At 44.9% G+C, this 20,700-nt stretch overlaps 1 protein-coding gene across 1 annotated transcript in view; it reads right to left on the bottom strand.

Annotated features, from left to right (window-relative positions):
- LOC143782306 (NFX1-type zinc finger-containing protein 1-like) overlaps positions 1 to 20,700 on the bottom strand; it is a 390,131-nt gene that overhangs the window by 176,302 nt on the left and 193,129 nt on the right. Inside the window, exon 11 of the mRNA XM_077269621.1 lies at positions 9,706 to 9,805. Coding sequence (XP_077125736.1) covers positions 9,706 to 9,805 — 100 coding nt within the window. The remainder of the gene's footprint in view (positions 1 to 9,705; positions 9,806 to 20,700) is intronic.

Here is a 20,700-nt window from a genome sequence, read left to right as displayed (position 1 = left end):
CATTCGAGGAGTGGCGTCATTGGCTTGAGGGTGCTAAACATCAGGTGGTGGTCTTGACTGATCACAAAAATTTGATTTATCTTGAGTCGGCCAGACGTCTGAATCCTAGACAGGCGCGCTGGTCGTTGTTTTTCTCCCGGTTTAATTTTGTGGTTTCGTATCTGCCAGGTACTAAGAATGTGAAGGCGGATGCCCTTTCTAGGAGTTTTGAACCTGATTCCCCTGGTGATTCTAAACCTACGGGTATACTTAAGGATGGGGTGATATTGTCTGCTGTCTTCCCAGACCTGCGACGTGCTTTACAAGAGTTTCAGGCGGATCGGCCTGATCGTTGTCCGCCTGGTAGATTGTTTGTGCCGGATGAGTGGACCAATAGAGTCATCTCGGAGGTTCATTCTTCTGCGTTGGCAGGTCATCCGGGAATTTTTGGTACCAGAGATTTGGTGGCTAGGTCCTTCTGGTGGCCTTCCCTGTCTCGGGACGTGCGTACTTTTGTGCAGTCTTGCGATGTTTGTGCTCGGGCCAAGCCTTGTTGTTCTCGGGCTAGTGGGTTGTTGTTGCCCTTGCCTGTTCCTAAGAGGCCTTGGACACACATCTCTATGGATTTTATTTCTGATCTCCCTGTTTCTCAGAAGATGTCCGTCATTTGGGTGGTGTGTGACCGCTTTTCTAAGATGGTTCATTTGGTGCCCTTGCCCAAGCTGCCTTCCTCATCTGAGTTGGTGCCCCTGTTTTTTCAGAATGTGGTTCGGCTGCATGGTATTCCGGAGAATATCGTTTCCGACAGGGGATCCCAGTTTGTGTCCAGATTTTGGCGGGCGTTTTGTGCCAGGATGGGCATTGATTTGTCTTTTTCGTCTGCATTTCATCCCCAGACAAATGGCCAGACGGAACGTACTAATCAGACCTTGGAGACTTATTTGAGGTGTTTTGTGTCTGCTGATCAGGATGACTGGGTCTCCTTTTTGCCGTTGGCTGAGTTTGCCCTTAATAATCGGGCCAGTTCTGCCACTTTGGTCTCCCCTTTCTTTTGCAATTCAGGGTTCCATCCTCGTTTTTCATCTGGTCAGGTGGAGTCTTCGGATTGTCCTGGAGTGGATACCATGGTGGATAGGTTGCATCGTATTTGGGGGCAGGTGGTGGACAATTTGGAGTTGTCCCAGGAGAGGACTCAACGTTTTGCTAATCGCCATCGTCGTGTTGGTCCTCGTCTTCGTGTTGGGGACTTGGTGTGGTTGTCCTCCCGTTTTGTCCCTATGAGGGTCTCTTCTCCTAAGTTTAAGCCTCGGTTCATCGGTCCTTATAAGATTTTGGAAATTCTTAACCCTGTGTCTTTTCGTTTGGACCTCCCAGCATCCTTTGCTATCCATAATGTCTTCCATCGGTCATTATTGCGGAGGTATGAGGTACCACTTGTGCCTTCTGTTGAGCCTCCTGCTCCTGTGCTGGTTGAGGGTGAATTGGAGTACGTGGTGGAGAAAATCTTGGACTCCCGTGTTTCCAGACGGAGACTTCAATATCTGGTGAAATGGAAGGGCTACGGTCAAGAGGATAATTCTTGGGTTACAGCTTCTGATGTTCATGCTTCTGATTTGGTCCGTGCCTTTCATAGGGCTCATCCAGATCGCCCTGGTGGTTCTTGTGAGGGTTCGGTGCCCCCTCCTTAAGGGGGGGGTACTGTTGTGATTCGGTTCGTGGGCTCCCCCGGTGGTCTCTTGTGGTACTGGTGTCCTGCAAGCTTTGCCTTCTCAGTTCACCTGTTCCTATCAGGATGTGGGAGTATCCTATTTAACCTTGCTCCTCAGTCATTCTAATGCTGGCCATCAATGTATCCAGTGTGATTCTGTTGCATGTTCCTGCTCCCAGTTTTCTGCTCAGCTAAGTTGGACACTTTAGTCCTTAAGTCTATTTTTGTATGTTTTGTCCAGTTTGCACTTATGTGAATCTCTGCAGCTGGAAGCTCTTGTTGGGCTGAAATTACCACTCCAGTGGCATGAGTTGTCACATGAGTTAAGGTAATTTCAGGATGGTGTTTGAAGGGTTTTGCAGTTGACCGCGAAGTCCTCTGTTGTATCTTTCTGCTATTTAGTTAGCGGGCCTCTCTGTGCTAAATCTGCTTTCATACTACGTGTGTCTTTTCATCTGCTCTCACCGTTATTATATGTGGGGGGCTGCTATCTCCTGTGGGGACATTCTCTGGAGGCAAGCCAGGACTGTGTTTTCTTCTACCAGGGGTAGTTAGATCTCCGGCTGGCGCGCGGCATCTAGAGACAATGCAGGAATGCCCCCTGGCTACTTCTAGTGTGGTGTGTAGGTTTAGGCTCGCGGTCAGCTCTAGTTTCCATCACCCGAGAGCTTGTCCGTTTATTCTATGCTTCTGATGTTTCCTTGCCATTGGAAACCATAACACCTGCCGCTTGAAGCTCAGTGCAAGTCCCCTCTCTCCTGTCCTAAGACAGATGTCTGTACGATAGGCAGTTCAAGCCTGTTTATAGGGACTCTATCATGCCCCGGGCTCTAAATTTACTGCTTCACCTCAGACTTGATGCAGGCAATTGACATACAATCCTATGCCCTCCGGTTCTAAGTGTCCTAGAGTCCCACTATAGCCTCGGGCTCCCGGTACCCAGTTCCTGCACTCAGGGTGTCCTTCCGCTGTTCCCCTGCTGAGCCTCTTCCTTCTCTGTGCTTCTTCCCTCTAAGCTCCTCCACTATTCAACTCTCCTTCTGCTTTTCACTCTTTCCAGGGGTAGCAGCTCCCTCGTGGCTGCTCGGCCCCCACGTCTGCTCCAGACGTCCTTCTTCTCACTCCTGGAGACCAACTGTCTCCCTCCACTGTCTCCCTCAAAATAACTGGCTCCTCCTCCAGACCAGGATACATAAAGTGTAAGGGAGCTCCCCTGTCTTACCTGATAGGTAGAATCTCCCTTGCCTCCAAGCATGATATCACCCTCCCCGAAAGGAATGCAACATCATTGCAACAATCGGCTACCTAGGGTGTTGCATAACCCCTTTCTCAGGTACAGCACCATGCAATTAATGGTGCTATATAAATAAATAATTTTAATAATATTTGGTATTGCTGCGTCCGCAACGACCTGACCTATACAACTGTCCCACTAGTTAACACCTTTAGTGAACACCATAAAAAAATAAATAAAAAAACAATGCATTATCATCATACCACCGAACAAAAAGTGGAATAAAACGCGATCAAAAATATGGTTATAAATAAACATGGTACCACTAAAAATGTTATCTTGTCCTACAAAAAACAAGCCATGATACAGCTCCATCAGTGAAAAAAATAAAAACGTTCTAGCTCTCAGAATAAAACGATGCAAAAAATAATTTTTATTGTGTAAAAGCAGCAAAATGTTAAAAAACTATATAAATGAGATATCGCTGTAATCATACTGACCCGTAGCATAAAATTGCCTTATCAATTTTACAACACATGGAACGACAAACCCCCCCACTACAAAAAAAATCCTGAACTGTTGGTTTTTGTTCATTCTGCCTCCAAAAATCGGGAGTAGAAAGCAATAAAAAAAAATGTCATGTACCTGAAAATGATACCACTAATAACGTCAACTTGTCCCGCAAAAAACAAGCCCTCACATGGCTCTGTGAGCCAAAATATGGAAAAATTATAGCTCTCAAGATATGGTGATGCAAAAACTATTTTTTGCAATAAAAAGCGTCTTTTGTGTGTGACAGCAGCCAAACATAAAAACCCGAAATAACTCTGGTATCACTGTAATCGCATCTACCCGAAGAATAAAGTTGCCTAATCACTTATACCGCACTAGGAACAGTATCAAAAATAAATAAAACAATTCACCTGCCTTCCTAAAATCGCGGTAAGGATCGGCGCACATTTATCCTGCGCTCTGCACTGAGCGCTTGCATCGGGGTTTCCATGTAAATCTCTGAAATACATGATTCAGACGGAACCTCTGGAGGAAGATTCCATATGATGAAGCAGATGGAGGCACTGTGGATGCCGTCTGACCTGTGTCCTTTGTAGGATTGCATAAAAGTGCTGACTGCCACAGTTTTGTTCACTTCTGAAAAGAAGGACATCGCTGAACAGAGGCCAGACGGAATCCAGAGTTACTCTGATGCCTCATTATAGTGAATGGATCCCTCGGGGGTTTCATCTGAATCACGTCACTCAGAGATTTAAATGGAAACCCTAAAGTACTGTAAGTGGTCAGTGTAGAGCCGGACAGCTGTGATCCAAAACATTATGTAAAATGTTCCCAATAAAAGCTTCAACTCATCCACAAAAAAAAGTAAGTCCCCAATAAAGTCTGTCATCTGTTAATGGAAATATAGAGGGCTTCCACATTATTGGTAGTACAAAGGCTCTGGAAAAGTGAAATTGCTCCTCGCCCACCAAAAGAAATTCAGCATATAATCCGCTCTCAAATCCAATTGCCCCCTCCCTTATGAGTCCCACAGTGTACCTAAACCACATATAGCGTCCATATGTTTGGCATTTCTGAAGCAATGAGAGCTCGCCTAATTTACGGATGCATGTCTCCAGAAGCACAGGCTGGGCATAACGAACTGGTGACTACAACATACTAATCACTGCACTGTACTGCAAATTGCCTCTTCTGAGAAAAAGAGGACTTAACTCTATAGCGCCACCTGTTGGAAGTAGCGATCCTACAAGTCACAATCAACCCTTTAACGAGTCGTGCAATATGACTTAGGATAAAAGCCAAATCAGTATCTCAATTCGCAGACACAGTGTTTCGGGCTGTTGGCCCTCGTCAGTGCGAAGCATGAGAACTGATTTGGCTAGGTGAGAGGCTCTGGACTGGGGTCTAAGGGGTAGCGTTTCTCCTTATGGAGAGTGACATACCAGCTGGCTTGTCAAGGTAAGGAGGCTTATTCGCCATGCAATGCTTCTCTGGGAATTTAAATATGCAAATTGCCTCTTCTGAGAAAAAGAGGACTTAACTCTATAGCGCCACCTGTTGGAAGTAGCCAAATCAGTTCTCATGCTTCGCACTGACGAGGGCCAACAGCCCGAAACACCGTGTCTGCGAATTGAGATACTGATTTGGCTTTTATCCTAAGTCATATTGCACGACTCGTTAAAGGGTTGATTGTGACTTGTAGGATCGCTACTTCCAACAGGTGGCGCTATAGAGTTAAGTCCTCTTTTTCTTAGAAGAGGCAATTTGCATACACTGTACTGGTCACTACAACAGCAGTTTTCAATTTTCACTTGGCAACATTCATTGCTGCTTGTTTCTGGAAAATACCCATGGAGTCAAAATCGTCACTACACCTGTAGATTAATGCCCCAAAGGGTATAGTTTCCAAAATGGGGTCAGTTGAGAGGGGATTCTGCTCTTCTAACAATTTTTTGGATCTGTATATGGAGTCCGCAAACTGTTCTAGGAAAATCTGTGCTCCAGGAGGCAAATAGTGCTCCATTCCTCTTGAGTCTCTCCGTATGGCTAAGTAGTACTGTACAGCCATATATTAGGTATTGCCACGTTCAGTAGAAATTGTGGGACAAATTTTGGTGCCAAATTTCTTGTGTGAAAATGTAAAATCTGGGGCTAAAACGAAATTTTGGTGGTAAAAATGTAGTTATTTTTTCTTCACTGCCCAAAGGTATAAAATTCTGTGACACATCCATGGTGTCAATATGATCACTGCACCCCTAGATGAATTCATTCATAGGTGTAGTTTGTAAAATAGGGTCAATTATGGTGAGTTCTGCTGTTCTAGCATCTAATGGGCTCTCCCAGTGGGTTATGGCACCTGCAAGCCATAACAGTAAAATCTGGCGCTCCTTGCCTTCTGAGCTTTGCATTATGCCTGAAAAATATTTCCCGCTTACATGTAGGTGGATCGCCCCCAGAGTAGGGAAATGGGGTACTCGGTACCGGGTCCTGCAGTTCGGGGGATGTCACGGTGGCTGACCCGGTCCGTGGCCCTCAGGGGCGTCCAGTAAAAGAGTTTATATATGGGCAAGGTGCAATAAAGAACGAGGAGACAGGTTTTCAGTCTTTTACCTTGTTTACTGAAGACTTCAGATGGTATCCTCAGCCCGGAGCGCCAGATGACAGGGCAGGCAGAGTCCGGTCGGTCTGAAGGCAATTCCAGAGTCCCCTTATCCAGGTGGAAATCAGTAGCCTTCCTACTAGTGCCTGGGTGTTGTATTACCTCCCTGCTGAGCTTCTCGGTAAGGTCCTCACAACTATTGTAGATGTTCTTGATGTTATGTCTTCCTCTCTGTCCCCCAGATGGTGTGGATAGGACAAACCCGTATGACTAATGGCCTGAGGCTTGTTTATAGGGACCCTAGACACGCCCCGGCCCCCACAGTTGCCACTGAGTCTTCTTAGGTATTAAGGTCGGACAGCCAACTTGGAATTGACTGTCCTGCCGGTCTCTGGAGCAAGGCTTAGAGACAGTTGCTCCCTCGGTGTTCCTGGCTACCAGCTTCTGCGCCTCAGAAAGGAGCAGCTTGTTCCTGGCTGATCTCCCTCTGATATTCCTCTCCTGTGCTCTGCTTTCCTGCACACTCTCTGCTGTATGTCCACCTTTTAGTGTCTTTTCCCAGGAGTTGCAGCACTTAAAGCCAGCAGAGCTCCTCTCGTCCTGGCTGCCTGACAGGAACTGAACTCCTTTCCCTCCAGATCAGGATGTAAATAGGGGAGTTCACCCTAAACAGGCTTAAAGCTCCCCCTTCTGGTCTGGAGTGTGAACATATTGCATGTGTGTAATACCTGAATGTGGTTGTCTTTCATTGCCTTCAAACATGACATCCCTTCTCCCCTGAAAGGATAATGACATCACTGTGACGACCAGGACACTGGGGCGCCGCACTGGGTATTGGCGCACTCAGGAAAAAATGGACCTCAGTTTGTTGTAAAAAAATAAATAAATCCTATTAACCCTAAGAAAAATTAAAAACTAGGTAGGTGTACAGCAGGGGTGGCATTTAGGGCCAGGACACCTCCTTCTTCACATCGGCTTAGTATGACTGGTTACTATTTAAAGCACAGCTATTATAGACACTGTATTGCTATTACAATTTATCTATCTGTCCAGGCAGGGCAAACTTTGGGCACCCTAGGCAATTAGCTATACCGCTTCTTTTGATGGGGAATTGTGCTTTTTAGGGCTAACAGTCGCCTTCCATTTTTTGCTAAATAAATAACTTGATCAACTTTAGGCAATTTTTAAATATTCATAGCAGTTGTAAACTAATATACCACTGCATTGGGACATAAATACCGAGGGAGAGGTTTACATATATTATACCAGCCTATGTTCTGGTCCTTTTTGTTTAGCCAGATATAACTATTTGTATATATCCTTTCTGCACGTTGCACTTTTCACCTTTGGTGTGGAGATATAAAATTCTTTTGAATTAAACTTAATAAAAGTTACAATGGGACATGGCACCCTCAAACCATTCCAGCAAAATCCGAACTCCAGTATGAAGCCTCTTCCCTTCTGAGCTTTGCACTGTGCCTTAAAAGTAGTATTGCCCCAAAAATGGGGTATCGGCGTACTCAGGAGAAACTGCACAACAAACTGTATGGTGCAATTTCTCCTGTTACCTTAAGAAAATGCAAAATTTGAGGGAAAATGTGATTTTTTTATTTTCACAGCTCAATGTTGTAAACTTCTATGTAGCACCTGGGGGTTCAACGTGCTCACAACGTATCTAAGTACATTCCTTGAGGGATCTAGTTTCCAAAATGGGGACACTTGTGGGGGGTTTCCAGTGTTTAGGCACATCAGGGGCTCTCCAAATGGGACACACATGACATCTACTAATGATTCCAGGAAATTTTACATTCAAAAAGTCAAATGACCATTCTGAGCCCTACCATATGCCCAAACAGTAGTTTTTCCCTCATATGAGGTGTCAGTGTACTCAGGAGAAATTGCACTACAGATTGTATGGTGCAATCTCTCCGGTTATCCTTATGAAAATGCAATATTTTGTGCTGAAAACATATTTGTGGGGAAAATTTGTTTTTTTGTTATTTTTACAACTCAACCTTATAAACTTCTGTGAAGCACCTGATGGTTTACTGTGCTCACCACACATTTAGATCAGGTACCCGAGGGGTCTAGTCTCCAAAATGGTGTCACATGTGGGGGATTTTCATTGTTTAGGCAACAGTAGAAGCTCTCCAAATGCGACATGGCATCTGCAAATTGTTCCAACAAATTTTGCATTCAAAAAGTCAAATGATGCTCCTTCCCTTCCGAGCTCTGCCGTGGGCCCAAAACATTGGTTTTCTCCCTCATATGGGGTATCGGCATGCTGAGGTGAAATTACACAACAAATTTTGGGGGCTATTTTTTCCTGTTACCCTTGTTAAAATACAAAAAAAAAATGGATCTGGAGTCAATTTTTAGTGAATAAACAGTTAAATGTTAATTAAAAAAAAAAATTCATATGAAGCACATAAATGGTTACTAAACTTGGTTAATAAACTTCTTGAATGTGGTTTTGAGCATCTTGAGGGGTGCAGTTTTTAGAATGGTGTCACTTTTGGGTATCTTCCACCATATAGACCCCTCAAATTGACATCAAATGTGAGGTGGTCCTTTAATAAATAGTTTTGTAAATTTTGCTGTAAAAATGAAAAATGACTGGTCAATTGTAAACCTTATAACTTCCTAACAAAAAAAAATTGGTTCCAAAATTGTGCTGATGTAAAATAGACATGTGGGAAAAGTTATTTATTAACTCTTTTGTGTGACATATCTTTGTGATTTAAGGGCATGAACATTTTCCAAATTTTCGCCAAATTTCCATTTTTTTCACAAATAAACGCAAGTCATACCGAAGAAATTTTGCCACTATCATGAAGTTACAATATGCCATGAAAAAAACAGTCTAAGAATCACAGGAATCCGTTGAAGCGTTCTAGAGTTATTACCTCATAAACTGACAGTGGTCAAAATTGTAAAAATTGGCCCGGTCATTAACGTGCAGTCCACCTTCAGGGGTAATGGGGTTAAAACACATTTTGGAATTATATTCTTAATCCTGGTGTTACAATTGTGCTTGGCTGTGAACTGCATATCATATTATTGTTTAATGGTATATTATTGTTTAATGGTGCGAGGGCCAATATATAACTAATTATTATAAAGCAGCCTATGCTTGTTCTATTAACTTATAGACATTGTATTTGTGCTGTTTTGTTATGATGCATTATATTCGTTGTGATGCTGACATGGCTAAAACTACATCAAAATTATTGACGTATTGACTATATTCAAATGAGAGGTTTTTTTATCACAAGTCAATCATGCCAGATGTGCTGATGAGGGTGTGATATTCATACGAGGTGTGTGTTACTTGTTAGGGAAAAGTATTTAGTTTAGTGAAAGCAAATCACATTTGTAACACGAGGATTAATAACACATGCAGTATTTAAAACAAACTGATGACAATTTTAACGCACCAAAAATCATTTTAATAATAGATCAATAAAGAAGTGATTTTTTTTAACTTTGAATCATGTTGGACAAACGCTTAACTTTCCCAGTATGTGGAAACACCCAGCAATAGCCAAGTCACAAACTCTCCAGGATTGACAAAAACAATTGTGTGAGCATGTGTTATTTTTCTACTTGTGTTGTATGTCTATGCATAAAATGAATTAAATTAAATTGATAATCAAATATAAAAAAAATTACCTTGTTTTTTTTCTGGTGTATTTTGATAGACTGCTGAAATTCCCAGCCATTCTAAAATTATACTTGAAATTTCTGAGGAACTCTCACTTTCCAGATATTCCTGCGGGGTTGAAAATGTGATATATTTTAGCTGGCTAGTACAAGGTGTAGAGCAAGTGCCTTGTGGCCTCCACCACCACGAAGACCTATAGAAAGCGGCTTTTATCAGAGCCAATTTTATCTTTAAATAAGGAAATAAATACTATAAATACAGGTGCTTCTCACAAAATTAGAATATCATCAAAAAGTTAATTTATTTCAGTTCTTCAATAAAAAAAAAGTGAAACTTGTATATTATGTAGAGTCATTACAGAGTGATCTATTTTAAGTGTTTATTTCTGTTAATGTTGATTATGGCTTACAGCGAATGAAAACCCAAAAGTCATTATCTCAGTAAATTAGAATAATTGACAAAAAACGCCAAAGGCTTCCTAAGCAATTAAAACGGTCCCTTAGTCTGAAGAACTGAAATAAATTAAATTTTTGATCATATTTTAATTTTATGAGAAGCCCTGTATATATTGAATGTAGCGGTTTATAAAGTACCCACAGTTGCATTGAAAATTAATTAGCCACCATTCAACAAGTAGCCTAGGACAACCTGAAAAAAACCCCTAGAAAATAAGATATAAAAAGATATAAGGAGGAAATATGTATGCATTGCTAACATCTTTGCACAGGGTGATTTGTGCGACCTAACTACATCACTTAGAGTTTGCTCAAGGTTGGACTGCCCACCGGAACTCTAGAGAATTCTCCGGTGGGCCCTGGTGCTTTGGCAGGCTCCTGAACAGGACACAGAGGGGGCCCGCTTGTGTCAACTGCGGGCCCCCTGTGTCAACAGTTGAAATAAACACTTCGCAATAGGCCGCCGACTTGTGTGTGACTGTCATGTGCAGCCTGCGATGGGCGCACTCGCATCAGCCGCCGGTCAATGCTAGGTCAGCGGCCATTTGTACATGAGCGCAGCGGATCTGTAGAGGAGGACACCGTGAGACATATGGGGACCAAGATTGATATATGTGGGGACAGGATGCACATGTAGGTACCAGGATGGATATCTGGGGGCCAGGATGCATATATGGGGGCCAGGCTGGACAAGGGATATAGAGGCCTGGCTGGGGCATATTATTAAATAAAGGGGGCCATGCTACCGGAGATTATTAAATAAAGTGAACCAAGATGAGGGTCTTGATTACTGTTTGGGGGCCATATTAGTTTATTGTGACAAGTGAGGAACATCCAATTAAGGAAATTATTACTACTAATATCATTTACTTTTTTAGGAAACTGTTTTCTATGGAAGAACGAAGGGGGAGTGGGCTTCCTATCACTGTGTAGTGCTGCACTATGTGCTTTTTTCTTCATCTGATGTAGTGTAGAAGTCGGGGAGAAAGTGGGGAATGTGCACTGAAAGTGATCAGTTATTGATGACTGTGTTATTTTCTGCGGATATGAATCCTGGCTGGAAGAAGTGATGTCGATCTGTGCCAGATGAAGAAGAAAAGCTAAGATGAAGGACTTCAACTAGAGATGTCACTGGTAAGTCAGTTTATTACATGCACCCACACTCTATACACTATATACTATATACAAAACTCTTGCGTACAATGTAACTGGTGATCCTTGTATTACCTGTATGTGGACACTATATACAGAGCTCCTGTGTATAACATCACTGATGATCACTGTATTACCTATACACTGACACTATATACAGAGCTCCTGTGCATAATGTCACTGGTGATCACTCTGTTACCTGTAAACTGACACTATATGCAGAGTACCTGTTTATAATGTCACTGGTGATCACTGTATTACCTATGCACTATATACAGAGATCCTGTGTATAATGTCACTAGTGATGGTAATATGTGGTCTGGTCATGGTGTGATGGCATTTGTTCCTTTCATGTGATATTATTCAGTCACTATGTGGTGGAATAGTTAGTCTAGTCATGGTGTGGCGGTCTTTGTTTCCTGTATTTGGCATTATTCGGACACCATGTGGTGGTAATATGTGGTGTGGTCATGGCGTGGTGGTATTTGTCCCTTGTATGTGGTATTGTTCAGTCACTATGTGGTCTGGTCATTGTGTGATGGTATTTGTTCCTTGTTTGTGGTATTATTCAGTCACTGTGGTGTGGTCATGGTGTGGTGGTATTTCTTCCTTGTATGTGGTATTATTTGGTCACTATGTGGTCTGGTTATCGTGTGGTAGTATTTGTTCCTTGTAAGTGGTATTATTAGGTCACTAAGTTGTCTGGTCATGGTGTGGTGGTATTTCTTCCCTGTATGTGGTAGTATTGGTCTTGGTATAGGGGATTCTGCTGTATATGGCAGTCATTTGTTCTCTCTGATATTAATTAGGAGAAGATTCTTTATTTCCATTAGAGATTAAATACTTGGTGCAAATTTGCAGAGATGCACTTACAGGGGCTCTCCTGTTGTAAAAAGCAATCATCTCTCCACAAGATTAGTGATATAATGTATTGATTAGTGGGGGTCGGACTGCTTGGACCCAATAAGCAGAATGTGGAACTTTTATCCCCATTATACTGGAGCATCATGTGCAATTTTACCACTGATCCATTCATTCACTCAGTGGCTGCGAGTGCTGCGCTTGCTTTTTTTCTTTTTTTTAACTTTTAGATTACTCTCTTGACAACCCAAGAATATTAGTGAACTGTAGACCATTGCCTATCAGTAATGGGCCAAGGACACAGCACAGCATGTCCCAGCCATTGCTCCCTCCCCGCACATGGCCTTGAAATGAGGGGCTATGCAGGAGAGGGGTGGGCATGAAATGAGGGGCTATGCAGGGGAGGCATAAAATGAGGGGCTATGTAGGAGGGTCATAAAATGAGAGGCTGTGAAGGAGACATAAAATAAGAAGCTGTGTGGGGGGACATAAAATGAGAGGCTGTGCAGGGGGTCATGAAACAAGGGGCTGTGCAGGGAGGCATGAAATGAGCACCAGTGCCCGAGGGCATATAATGAGGGGGTGTGAAGGGGGAGCATATAATGAGGGGCTGTGCAGGGAGGCATGTAATGAGGGGCTGTGTAGGGGGAGCATAAAATCAGGGGCTGTGCTGGAGGGGCATAAAATAAGTAGCCAAGCAGGGAGAAATAAAATGAGGGGCTGTGCAGGGGGCATAAAATGACAGGCTGTGCAGGAGGGCATTAAATGAGGGGCTGTACAGGGGGCATAAAATGAGAGGCTGTGAAGGGGGACAGAAATGAGGAACTGTGCAGGGGGGGTCATGAAATGAGGGGCTGTGCAGTGAGGCATGAAATGAGGGGCTGCACAGGGGGGCATAACATGAGGTCTGTGCAGGGAGGCATATAATGAAGGGCTGCGTAGGTGGGGCATATAATGAGGAACTGTGCAGGGGGGCAAATAATCAGGAGCTGTGCATGGAGGATAAAATAAGGAACTGCAGGGGGAAGCATAAAATCAGAGGCTGTGCAGTGGGCATAAAATGAGGGGCTGTGCAGGGCAGTATAAAACTGGGGGCCGTGCAGGGGGCATGAAATGAGGGGCAGTGCAGTGGCACATGAAATGAGGGACTATCCAGGGGGCATGAAATTAGGGACTGTGCAGGGGAGCGATGAATAGAGGGACTGTGCAGGGGAGCCATGAAATAAGGGACTGTGTTGGGGGAAAGCAAGTGAATGTCTGTGTGTGGGGGGACAACAAATTAGGGCCTGTGCAAGGGGGTCAACAAAGTATATGAGGAGCTGTGGCGGACATTATACTGTGGGCTGTGGTGACCATACTGGATAGTGGACTGTCGTGAATATCTTACTTTTTGTGGTGCTGTTTGTGGGCTGTAATACTGTGTGGGGTGCTATGAGGGCCATCAAAATTTACATGAGGGGCTGTTTTGGTCTTTATACTATTTATGGGGGGCTGTGGTGAACATCATACTATATATCGGTGTGTGGTGGTGACCATACTATTTATTGGTGGCTTGTTGGGGATATCATACTGTATGGGTGGCTGTGGTGACAATCATACCGTGTAGGTGGACAGTTGTTATGACCTGGTGGTTAAGGAGCAACACTGATATGACCTGGTGGTTAAAGAGCAACATGGGATGAGCTCTAAGGAGGTGGCATCTATACTGACCGCAGTTCCTAATCCTAACACCAACACTAGAAATAGCCGTGGGATGTTCCTGTCACTCCCTAGACACCTCGTCACAGCCTGAGAACTAACTACCCCTAAAGATGGAAACAGAAAGCTATCTTGCCTCAGAGAAAACCCCCAAAGGAAAGATAGCCCCCCACAAATATTGACTGTGAGTGGAGAGGGAAATGACATACACAGAAATGAAAACAGATTTTAGCAAAGGTGGCCAATACTAATCTAGATAGACAGAATAGGAAAGGATACTGTGCGGTCAGTATTAAAAACTAAAAATCCACGCAGAGTTTACAAAAATGATCTCCACACCGACTCACGGTGTGGAGGGCAAATCTGCTTTCCCAGAGCTTCCAGCTAGCCTGAATATATCATAATGACAAGCTGGACAAAAGGAAACATAACATGAGCTGAGCAATAAAGTCAACAGCAAATGGACAACCAAAGAACTAGCAAAAACTTATCTTTTGCTGAATGGACCGGCCGTAAGAGAAATCCAAGGAGAGATCTGAATCCAACCCAGAAACATTGACAGCTGGCATGAACTGAAGACCAGAGCCAGGTTAAATAGCAAAGCCAGGAGAGACGATCAGTGAAAGCAGCTGCTACAGCTAAACTTAAGGAGCAGCAGTTCCACTCGAAACCACCAGAGGGAGCCCAAGGGCAGAACTCACAAAAGTACCATTCACAACCACAGGAGGGAGCTCAAAAATGGAATTCACAACAGACAGTGTAAGGAATGGTTACAGTTTGAAGAGGGCAGCATGGTGTGCACTATGAGGGTATAGTGTGAAGAAGGGGCAGAGAATAAATATGAATAGGGGACAGTGTGAAAGGGGGCACAATATAGAGAGGGGTTAGCATAGTGAGGGAGCAGTGTAGAGATATAGAAAGTGTAATGGAGAATTAGAAAGCCATGGTATAGGCCATGGTTCATAAGGACGGATGGTGTGGCGGTAATAGCTGACAATAGCAGATCTTGTTGATGCCATCTACTATATAATTGTCGAAGGGTCACTTCCGTCTTTCTGTCTGTCTTTCTGTCTGTCTGTCATGGAAATCCCAAGTCGCTGATTGGTCGCGGTCAAACGGCCACGACCAATCAGCGACGGGCAGAGTGCGGCCGCGAAATGGCTGCTCCCTACTCCCCTGCCGTCAGTGCCCGCTCCATACTCCCCTCCAGTCAGCGCTCACACAGGATTAATGGCAGCGTTAATGGACCGCATTATGCCACGGTGTAATGTACTCCATTAACGCTGCTATTAACCCTGTGTGACCAACTTTTTACTATTGATGCTGCCTATTCAGCATCAATAGTAAAAAGATCTGTTAAAAATAATAAAAAAATCATTATATACTCACCTTCTGTTGCCCCCCGGATCTAGCCCAGGCCTTTCCCGCCCTCACGATGGTCCGGTCCATGCATTGCGGTCTCGTGAGATGATGATGATGTAGGCTGCATTGCATTGCATTATTCTGAAATCTTCATAAATAAACTACATACATATTCTAGAATACCCGATGCGTTAGAATCGGGCTGCCACCTAGTATACCATAAGAGGATTATTTAGTGTACAGTATGGACAGTGTGACACTGGTAAAGTGCTGGAGGGGAGATATGTTTCACTGAGCTTATGTGGACATCTGTAGAGCAGGTGGGAAGATGTCCACTTTATCTCCACCCCAGGGTGTGGTCTGGGGCTTAAAGGGCACCTGTCACCTCGTTTTTTCAGTATGAGATAAAAATACTGTTAAATAGGGCCTGAGCTGTGCATTACAACAGTGTATTTTGTGGACCCCGATTCCCCACCTATGCTGCCAAAATACGTTACCAAAGTAGCCGTTTTCGCCTGTCAATCAGGCTGGTCTGGTCAAAAGGGCGTGGTGTCTTCCCCCAGATCTTGCTTAGTTTTCCGTTGGTGGCGCAGTGGTGTGCGCATGTCCAAGGTCCCGAATCCACTGCACAGGGGAGTTAAAAGAGCACGATGTGCACTATTTCATCGGTGGGGGTGGCCATCTTCCTTTGGCCGCGCGTGCGCAGAAGCGGATCTCTGCTGGCCGCGGCTTCAGGAAAATGGCCGCGGGATGCCGCGCGTGCGCAGATGGAGATCACGGCGGCCATTTTCCTGAAGCAGAGATGCGAACTCTGCTTCAGGAAAATGGCTGCCGCGATCTCCATCTGCGCACGCGCGGCATCCCGGGGCCATTTTCCTGAAGCCGCGGCCAGCAGAGCGCCGCTTCTGCGCACGCGCAGCCAAAGGAAGATGGCCGCCCCCACCGATGACCTATGAAATAGTGCACATCGCGCTCTTTTAACTCCCCTGTGCAGTGGATTCGGGACCTTGGACATGCGCACACCACTACGCCACCAACGGAAAACTAAGCAAGATCTGGGGGAAGACACCACGCCCTTTTGACCAGACCAGCCTGATTGACAGGTGAAAACAACTACTTTGGTAACGTATTTTGGCAGCATAGGTGGGGAATCGGGGTCCACAAAATACACTGTTGTAATGCACAGCTCAGGCCCTATTTAACAGTATTTTTATCTCATACTGAAAAAACGAGGTGACAGGTGCCCTTTAAGTAGCTGGCCTACAGAGGTAGTAGTTGTTCAGTGTCTGGAGAGAAACACTCCAGAGAAGTGGTTGCACTGGATCCAACTTGAACCTTGTGTGCTCTGTCAACCTTGAGAAGGAACCCCGCTCTCAGAAGGACTGTGCTTTGTGCCACCATTTTGTTTTGTTTACCTGTTTTGCCCAGAGAGCCGTGTTTGTTTTACTACACATTGGTTTATGCTGCCCATAATAAACCAAAGGAAGTTCTTAAAGAGACAGTGTTTCCGTGTTTACCTCCGTGTACAGCTGAGTGAGCTGATCTACCACAACAGATATTTTCATGTAGAGGGCATTTTAACCCCTTTCTGCCAGCTGACGGAATAGTACGTCAGCTGGCAGATCCCCTGCTTTTAGGTGGGCTCCGGCGGTGAGCCCACCTTAAAGCCGCGACATGTCAGCTGTTTTGTACATTAACTAGTTAAATGCCGCCGTCAAGCGCTGACAGCGGCATTTAACTAGCGCTCCCAGCCGCGCGGCCGGAGGTGCTCGCACCACTGACCCCCGTTACATGATCGGGGGTCAGCGGTGCATTGCCATAACAACCAGAGGTCTCCTTGAGACCTCTATGGTTGTTGATGGCCGATTGCTTTGAGCGCCACCCTGTGGTCGGCGTTCAAACCACACCACCATTTCTACTACATAGAGGTGATCTGTACTTCACCTCTATGTAGCAGAGGTGATCGTGTAGTGCATGCTTCTAGCCTCCTATGGAGGCTATTGAAGCATTCCAAAATTTAAAAAAAAAAGTGTTTAAAAATATTAAAAAAAATAAAAAATATATAAAAGTTTAAATCACCCCCCTTTCGCCCCAATCAAAATAAAACAATTAAAAAAAATCAAACCTACACATACTTGGTATTGCCGCGTTCAGAATCGCCCGATCTATCAATAAAAACAAAGGATTAAACTTACCGCTAAACGGTGTAGCGAGAAAAAAAATCAAAACGATAAAATTACTTTTTTTTGGTCGCTGCGACATTGCATTAAAATTCAATAATGGGCGATCAAAAGAACGTATCTTCACCAAAATGGTATCATTAAAAACGCCAGCTTGGCATGCAAAATATAAGCCCTCCCCTGACCCCAGATCACGAAAATTGGAGACGCTACGGGTATCGGAAAATCGCACAATTTTTTTTATTTTTATTTTTTTGCAAACTTTGGAATTTTTTTCCACCACTTAGATAAAAAATAACCTAGACATGTTAGGTGTCTATGAACTCGTAATGACCTGGATAATAATAATGGCAGGATAGTTTTAGCATTTGGTGAACCTAGCAAAAAAGCCAAACAAAAAACAAGTGTAAGATTGCACTTTTTTTGCAATTTCATCACACTTGGAATTTTTTTCCCGTTTTCTGTTACATGGCATGGTAAAACCAATGGTATCATTTAAAAGTACATCTCGTCCCGCAAAAAATAAGCCCTCACATGGCCATATTGATGGAAAAATAAAAAAGTTATGGTTCTGGGAAGGAGGGGAGGGAAAAACGAAAACGAAAAAAGCTCCGGGGGTGAAGGGGTTAATAACACTCTTATTATTAATGCGGCGATATGCTGCAAAAGACCGGAGAAGAGGGAGGTCTGCAGAGATTCGCTGTGGATGTGAAAAGCCATCATGGCATCTAGACAAGATGGAGATGAAAAGAGAAAACTCCAGAGAAGATGTAAATGTTTATTTGGGATACGGACTGCGTCTCATCAGTACTGTGGTTACTTTATGATTCACAGTCTGAAGATGGCTGTTAATAACAAAACCCTTAATCTCCTTACCATTGTTAAAAACATATTGGGAGTTGTAGGGTTGTAGGTTCATGCGAAACAATTATTTATGGGGCTGACTTGACATTATAATTGATCAATCTTTTAAGCTTGGTTTTTGTATTCAAGTACTTTTGGTTCTGGTCATGTATTCAGGTACTTATTGTGATTCTGGTGACCTATATGTAGCGCCCCCACTGCCGCAGGGCCGAGGGGTACCCGGTACCGGGCCTCTGAGTCTCTGCTCTGGGGTTGTCACGGTGGCTAGGCCCGGTCCGTGACCCTGCTGAGGGGCGTACAGTAATAGATGTGGATGGTGGTAGTGGTGCGGTGTAGTGCCGGTCGCAGTTAATAACGAGGACACCAGGTTGCAGTCTCTTTACCTCTTTACTGAAGGCTTCAGGTGTCCAATCCAGGGCACTGTTAACCGGGCTGTCTGAGACCGGCCGGTCCGAAGGCACATCAGGAGTCCCCTTTAACAGGTGGGAATCAGCGTCTACCTTCTAGCGCCTGTGTGTTGTAGTCCTTCCCTGCTGAGCACCCCGGGATAGTCCTCACAACTGCTTCTGTCTGTCTCTGATGCTCGTTCTCTCCATCCCCCAGATGATATGGCTAGGACGCACCCGTATGACGGGGTAGGCCTGGAGTTCTTCCGGGACTCTAGGGTCGCCCCTCTCCCACAGCTGCCTCCGTTGTCTGCTTAGGTGTTTTAGTGAGACAGCCGTTCCGGCCACCGACTGTTGCCCCTCAGAAGGATGTTGCCTCAATCTTACAGCACGACTCCTTCTGGTTCTATCACTCCTTCGCTGTGTCCCCGTTGCTCACTGGCTTGTGCTATTCTTAGGAGTCTGCCAGGATCCCATCCCTGACAGGTCCTCTCACTAGCTCTTCCCAGTTGCTTCTCCCTGTCTTCCTGTCCAACCCCCAGTTTTACCAGAGTGTGAGGAGTGGCCTACTAGATAGAACCACTCCCCCTGGTGGCCGGAGTGTGAAGTGTAGTGTGAGTGTTACCTGGTCAGGTGAACTCCTTTAGTGCAATCAGACGTAACATCACTCCCCTTAGCGGCAGAGCGACGTTACTGCAACGACCAGGACTCTGGGACGCTGCACTCCCCCCCGGTTAAATCCAGTACTCCCGGACTGGGAAAATAAGAACAACAATACATGTTAACAGGAAAACACACAACATTTTGAAAGATTATAAACAATTAAACATAACATTGCTTCCCTCTATGGGAGGTGAGGACTCTTGAACGTTGCGAAAGTTAGGTCATGCACAGTTTATGACTCTCAGTTCAGTGGTTGAAACGGCGGGGACCCCGGGTAAACAAAGGGGTCCCCTTTTAGAAGTTTTTGGAGCAATTCACTGTCCATTACCCCTTTGTCCATTTTGAAAACCTGTAACAGAATATATGCACACAAACATTTTCAACTAAATAGCAGCCCTCATTAATACCTCCAAGTTTTGTAGCGGAGTGGAGTTTGATTCTGAGTGCTGCGTGTGGACCTTCGCAGCGCAGTGGTCGCTATTGACCTAACAGGGCCCGCTATGCTTGCTACCGCTGGTGTAGTGCACTGTCTTCTGGCTACACTTCTAGAGAGTCTGGGTAGCACTGGCAGGCTAGAGCTCTCAGGGCTGCTGCTACCAACAGTGGGTACGACAGATTCGCCGATAGCAGAGGGAGGACTTGCCGGTTCAACGGTTGGCATGGTATCTTCAGATCAGATCTGCTGAGCTGGCTGAGGCTGCGGGGCCGGATGATCTAGTACCACCATTGTTTCTGGTGGGTCCGGCTGTTGGAACGTTAGAACAGGTACCACGATGGCCTGATTTATCTGAGTCCAGGACTGGGGAAAGTCACCAAGGACAGTGTGGATCATCTTCTCCTTTTCTTCAGGTGGGGGGATTCCTGGAGCCATTTCCCTCTCTCTCAACTTATCAGGGCAGACCTTAAGATGATCCCTGGATATCGCCGTTGAGGTCTCCCCTCCATCCTTGCTGATGAGACAGACCTTCGTGTTGTCGAAATCAGAGGGCAGGATGGTATACGGTTCCGCTTCCCATTGGTCATCGAGCTTGTGTAGTCTCCTCTTTCGTTTGAGTACTTGCTCACCAGGTGACAGGGGAATCGCAGGAGCGTGCTGGTTGTAGTCCCTTTCTTGTTTTTGCCTAGCCTGGGCGAGACTCCTCTCTACGCACTCCTGTACCTTGCGGTACGTTTGCTGCCTTTCTACATCCCAATCTGCATCCGGTGAGGTATCTTCGGGGACCAGGACCCCCATGTCCAGATCAACGGGTAACTGGCTAGACCTTCCTCCCATCAGGTACGCTGGAGTGCAGTTGGTAGAATTCACTGGGATGTGATTGTATATATCCACCAGGTCAGGCAACTTTGTCGGCCACAGGTTCCGTTCCTCTACGGGCAAGGTC

This window comes from Ranitomeya variabilis, chromosome 6, assembly GCF_051348905.1.
Source record: "Ranitomeya variabilis isolate aRanVar5 chromosome 6, aRanVar5.hap1, whole genome shotgun sequence".
Taxonomy (NCBI): domain Eukaryota; kingdom Metazoa; phylum Chordata; class Amphibia; order Anura; family Dendrobatidae; genus Ranitomeya; species Ranitomeya variabilis.
This window is presented reverse-complemented; position numbering and strand designations above follow the sequence as displayed.